This window comes from Lepus europaeus, chromosome 10, assembly GCF_033115175.1.
Source record: "Lepus europaeus isolate LE1 chromosome 10, mLepTim1.pri, whole genome shotgun sequence".
Lineage (NCBI taxonomy): Eukaryota > Metazoa > Chordata > Mammalia > Lagomorpha > Leporidae > Lepus > Lepus europaeus.
In genome coordinates this window covers 18795589-18801588 of record NC_084836.1, presented here as the reverse complement: position 1 = coordinate 18801588, position 6000 = coordinate 18795589, and the positions used below count along the sequence as shown (strand labels likewise).

Here is a 6000-nt window from a genome sequence, read left to right as displayed (position 1 = left end):
GACTTCACTAAAAACTATTATTATTTATTTGTTTGAAAGGCAGAGATAGAGACAGACAGAAACCTCCCATCTACTGGTTCACTCTCCAATGCCCTCAAAAGCCAGGCCTGGGACAGACTGAAGAGAGGAGCTGGAACTCAGTCTAGTTCTTCATGGTAGTGGCATAGATCCAAGTACTTGACTCATCATCTGCTTCCCAGGGTATTAGCAGGAGCTGGAATGGGGAATGGAGCCAGGACTCAAACCCAGGCACTTCAACGTGGACTGTGGATATCACAAGCAGTGTCTTAACCTCTGTACCAAATGCTGATTCCAGGTTGACTTCATTTTAAAATGCTCACTACCTCCTTGAAATATCCCATCTTAGTATTTGTAGCCCTAGTTGCAGTTTTTTAGACTGCTCTCCTTTCCATTTCAGGGTCCTTTATTTTGGTAACAACACATACTGGCAGACTATAAACGCTTTATTTACCTTTTTTTTTTTTTTTAAACATAGAGGAAGCTTGGAAAAAGAGTTGGAGTTCAGGTTCTTTCACAGAATGCAAAAATGCCCCTAACACATGGATTTTTAATTCTTATCAAAATTAAGCTTAGTCACTGAAAGAAGATTCACTGTCTGAACTTTCTTCTATAGTTTTCTCACTTTCACCATCAGGCACTGGAGCATCTGGCCTCCTGAAACAGAAGAAGGGAAAAAAAATTAACGGGTTTTTCTAACTGAAGAAAGAACTTACAAACTGTAAATTAGGTTAATCTCAGAATATTGCTGCTAATAAATCTGCCAGGTCTTGTCCTTAACTGAGGGTCTCCTGCTCTACACCACAGCATGTTTCTCTCTGGCTTCTGCGCACCATGGGGATTAAGTGCTATTTCTGCAGAGGCCGCGGCATTATTTTCTCTTGCCAGTGCGTACATAGTGTTACCTCAGCACTTTCTGCTTCTCATTACCATGGAGACCCAACTCTAGACAGAGATGCGATCTGTAGAGGCTGGCATTACTAGTGCTAAATGTCGGCACCCTCAAGGGGACATGGGGTTCACAGAAGGGAAGCTAGTCACGGAAAGAAAAGGAAAGCCTTCATGTTCAGGAACGTTGCCGAGAAAAATTTAGAAACAGAAGAAAGCTCAAGAACAGCTATTAAGAAACAGGTAATATGTACATTTTTCAGGAGAGAAGAGTGCCTGGTCAAAGAAAGTTCTTAACGTTTGTTTGTTTAATGCTTTCACTTAATGTTTTGTCTTGAGAAAACAAATATAAAAGTTTTAGTTGGTAAAAATACTGTTTCAAAGTGTCCCTAGGTATAATGGAGCCATGAGAATGGTTAAACTTCACCTCTGCATGGATGTGTTGTTATAGATCAAAGTGAAATCTTTCTTAAAAATATTTATCTATTTTTTTGAAAGAGTTACAGAGAGGGAGAGACAGAGACAGACAGACACACACACAGAGAAAGAGAGAGAGAGAGAGAGAGAGAGAGAGATGGATGGATGAGAATGAATGGATCTTGCATCTAGTGATTCACTTCCCAGATGGCTGAAATGGCCAGGGTTGGGACTGGCCAAAGCTAGGAGCCAGGAGCTTCATCCAGGTTCCTCACCTGAGTGGCAGGGATGCAGACTTGGGCCATCATCTGCTGCTTTCCCCAGGCCATTAGCAGGGAGCTGGATTGGAGGTGGAGCAGCTTCTATATAGAATGCTGGTATCACAGATGGTGGGGTTCACCTGCTTTGCCACAATGCCAGCCCCCAAAATGAAATTGTAACAGTGTTTTTTAAAACAGTCAACTAGATAGGCCCCAATAGTGTTTGTGCAAGTAAATCCTTTAATCAGTATAGCATCCCTATTGCTCACTCCGTATTCACTCTTCCCAGAAAGTAAATTAAGCAAGGAAAGTATACTTTTGGGGACACTAAGAGGAAAAGGAGGAATAATATAGCTACTATGACTTAATTATTAAAAACTACCAGACTTATTTCTCCCCTAAGCTTCTTGATTCTTATTAAAGATTTAGGACACTCAAGAAAAAAAACTTTTCTTTACCACAAACTGAAATTATTTTTACTAAAATAAAAAGTATACTCTATTGGTTTCTTTCGTTTACTAAAACTAATGGCCTATAATTCTCCGCCTTGTGGCGCCGGCACACCAGGTTCTAGTCCCGGTTGCCCCTCTTCTAGGCCAGCTCTCTGCTGTGGCCCGGGAGTGCAGTGGAGGATGGCCCAAGTGCTTGGGCCCTGCACCCACATGGGAGACCAGGAGAAGCACCTGGCTCCTGGCTTCGATCAGCGCGGTGCGCCGGTCGCAGCGCGCCGGCCGCAGTGGCCATTGGAGGGTGAACCAACGGCAAAGGAAGACCTTTCTCTCTGTCTCTCTCTCACTGTCCAATCTGCCTGTCAAAAACAAAACAAAACAAAAAAAAACAAAACAAAAAAAACCAAAAAAAAACAAAAACAAAAACTAACCGCCTAAATTTTAAAATATATGTGGCATGTCACAAAATAGCAAGAAATGCTAGCATTGCTCCCTAGCTATCAGATAAAAACTCAACTGTCTGCTGAGCAATTTCAAATTATGCCTATAAGGAAGCCACATGGATCCAGTACAATAAGGCTGTAAAGCTGAGTGTAGCATTTCCAGCTTTTGTCTGCTGCTCCATCTGCCCAAAATACTAACATGGGACCATTGTCTTCATAGAAGCAGCAACTCTATAAGTAACAGGCATGAATACTGGACAGATTTCCCCCCCAGGAAATTTCTCTTTGCCATATAGTTGATCTCTTACTGTCTCTACTTTGTTAAAAAAGGAAAAAATTGCCAGACAGATTCCAATACCATATCAAAATTATATTAGTATGTACGACAACTCTAGCAAACAAAACAATGTACATTACTCCTTAAAATAAATGCTATTTAAGAAAAGCATAAGACAGCTCTCTGCTATGGCCTGAGATAGCAGTAGAAGATGGCCCAAGTCCTTGGGGCCCTGCACCCACGTGGGAGACCTGGAAGAAGCTCCTGGCTCCTGGCTTCGGATCGGCACAGTTCTGGCAGTTGCAGCCAATTGGGGAGTGAACCAATGGATGGAAAACCTCTCTCTCTCTCTCTCTCTCTCTGCCTCTCCTCTCTCTGTGTAACTCTGACTCTCAAGTAAAAAATAAATCTTTATTTAAAAAAAAAAAAGGACTAGCTTAGGTCTAGAGGGGAGTGAAACTTTAAAATTCATTAAATTAGGTAAGTAACCATTTATTAACACATGTGACAATGTAATACATGGTAAAGATCACAAATTCCAGTCAGACTGTCTGTGTTCCAATCCCAAGCATGGTTACTTATTGGGAAACTCTGGCGAACCTATTAACCACTCCGTTTCCAACTAACTGGTCGGGCAGTTGTAAATTATTAAGTAAACATAAAGTATATCTAGTACATAGAAAGTAGCATATAAATTTCACCTGCTTTTTCTTTTTTCTTTTTTTCCTTCAATGGCTATTTGCTTTACTATCATTTAAAATACTGTTTTTGTAACATTACTATTTTCATCATCATAATGAACCTAGGATTTGTTAGGAATTGTGTTGGGAATCAGAGATAAAGAGGTGAAAAACAAGTAGCTCCTGTCCTTAACCAGCTACTATTTTAGTGGAAAAAATATAAACACAAATGAATTACAGTTATAGAGTATGATATACAAAAATAGTCAAACTACGTTTGTGTATAAAGAAAAAGTAACTAATTATAACAAAAATAAAACCAGTTAACAAGCTATTTTTAGAACTGTCCAATCATGGAATTGAGGTCTACTGTATCCTCAATTCAGCTGAAACTCAACTTTAATCCATTATGCTGCTATGTAGCAGAAGGTAGACAAAAAAAATTACTGGCAGATAAGAAATTCCGTTAGATGTCAGGAAAATCTGCTGGACATTCTTTGTAAAAGAAAGTTGTCGTGTTTTCCAGTATTCCTTTCCTTAACACTAATAAATTCCTCCTGGTCTTAGTGCTTAAGTAGGCTAAAGTGGTTACTTTTACTTCTGGCAACCAAAAGAGTAGTTATTCCACAATCTGGGTGGACAGTATAAATGTCTTTTGAATAGATATTGCTAGGATAAATGCCAACTAAGCTGATTCTGCTCAAAGCCTGCACAGTAATTCAGGCTCAATTATATTGCTTCTTTAGCCAAATCAATATGTTATACATTGCACCCTTCCTTCCACCAAGATGAAGAGTGTGATCAGTTGAATTTCCATTGCAGAAGTTTATTTCAGATGTTCAGTTTGAGAAACAGAGTATAACTTAAAAAGCGAACTACTCTGTAAAGGTTAAATATGTCTGTGGAAAATACAATGGTGTAGAGCTAACTACAGGATTACAGATAAGCTGTGATCCGAAAGCCTGGTAAATGGAGTATTTAGAATTTGCTATGAGTCTTCCATTAAAACATTCATAGATCACAACTAAGACTTATTGGACATTTACTGCTTGCCCAGAGCTCTGCTAAGTGCATACATCATGTATCTTAGTCTGAAGAACTTTATGAGGAGGTGATTTCTTCTATGTTTCATTTTACTAATGAGGAAACATCTACAGAGAGGTAGAAAGTGATAGGGCAGAATTGAACCCAAGAAAGTAGATCATCTCCAGCATGAGCCTTATCCATCATGAATTTTATCTTTTGCTCATGGGCTAGTCTATTTACCTTAGATTCATAAAAGTACCAATTACCAGATGATAATACTAACCTTAGCTCCTGGGATATAAATTAAGAACACAAAATAGGAAGGAGAGAAACTCTTTTCCCCCCTAGTAAGAAAATCTAGGAATTGACTGGAAGGATTTTTAAGGCATGAGTTATCTTTCTGCATTTATGAATGCAAAACTAAAACAGATTAAGCTTTAAACATTTTCCATTTTATTTTCCCCCCAAACTCTTTGAGTATGACAGTGACAAAGATATTATTTCACATATCTTCAATGGTAGTGAACTAATTTTTACAAGCTAAACAGGACTAATTCTTGGTTATATAAGAATTACAGTTATTTTCAAAACTTGTATTTTTAAAAATAAACATTCATTTAGGAATTTCAAATTAATAATGCATTTCCTTAAGTTTTATAGACCTCAATTCTATGCCAGTCATTCTTTTGTTTGTTTTGGAAAATGGCCAGGTTCCCTTTTCTCATATAAAATTTTCAGACTGTATACTCTTACCTTTCGAAGTTATATATAAACAACAATTAAATATCAAAGTATTTTCTGAACAATATTGTTGCTATATCAGCCTCAGTTTTGCTCTTTGCTCAGTGCAGAGACACCTTGCCTATTTCTTCTTCTTTTTTTTTTTTTTTTTTTTTGACAGGCAGAGTGGATAGTGAGAGAGAGACAGAGAGAAAGGTCTTCCTTTTTGCCGTTGGTTCACCCTCCAATGGCAGCCACGGCTGGCGCATGTGCTGATCCGAAGCCAGGAGCCAGGTGCTTCTCCTGGTCTCCCATGCCGGTGCAGGGCCCAAGGACTTGGGCCATCCTCCACTGCCTTTCCAGGCCATAGCAGAGAGCTGGCCTGGAAGAGGGCAACCGGGACAGAATCTGGCGCCCTGACCGGGACTAGAACCCTGTGTGCCGGCGCCGCAAGGTGGAGGATTAGCCTGTTAAGCCACGGCGCAGGCACCTATTTCTTCTAACAGTTATATGATTTGTCTTATTACCTAAAGCTAATAAAAAGCACGTGTATATTATACTTTAAAAAAGAAAACATTACAATGTTTACTGAAAGGTCTTGGATGAGTTGCAAAATGTACCTAAGACTCTAAATAAAAGTGTATTCTTCCCTTAGATGGCACATTTTCTTTTTTTTCATCATCTCATACTTTTCTCCCAAAGTGAGGCTCCTTAATGCTTATATAAACATGATTCCCAAAGTGCCAGAATTCCTCTGTTAACAAGGCGGTCGATTCCACTATCATATCTAGCTAAATGTATTTGGCACTATGTTGCTATTAG

General features: G+C 39.1%; 1 protein-coding gene across 3 annotated transcripts in view; it reads right to left on the bottom strand.

Annotated features, from left to right (window-relative positions):
- Nucleotides 1–446: 446 nt before the first annotated feature.
- WASHC3 (WASH complex subunit 3) overlaps nt 447–6000 on the bottom strand; it is a 37896-nt gene continuing 32342 nt past the window's right edge. For all 3 annotated transcript variants that reach the window (XM_062203036.1, XM_062203035.1, XM_062203034.1), the window contains one exon: nt 447–675. In XM_062203036.1, coding sequence (XP_062059020.1) covers nt 591–675 — 85 coding nt within the window. In that variant the 3' untranslated portion in view covers nt 447–590. The remainder of the gene's footprint in view (nt 676–6000) is intronic.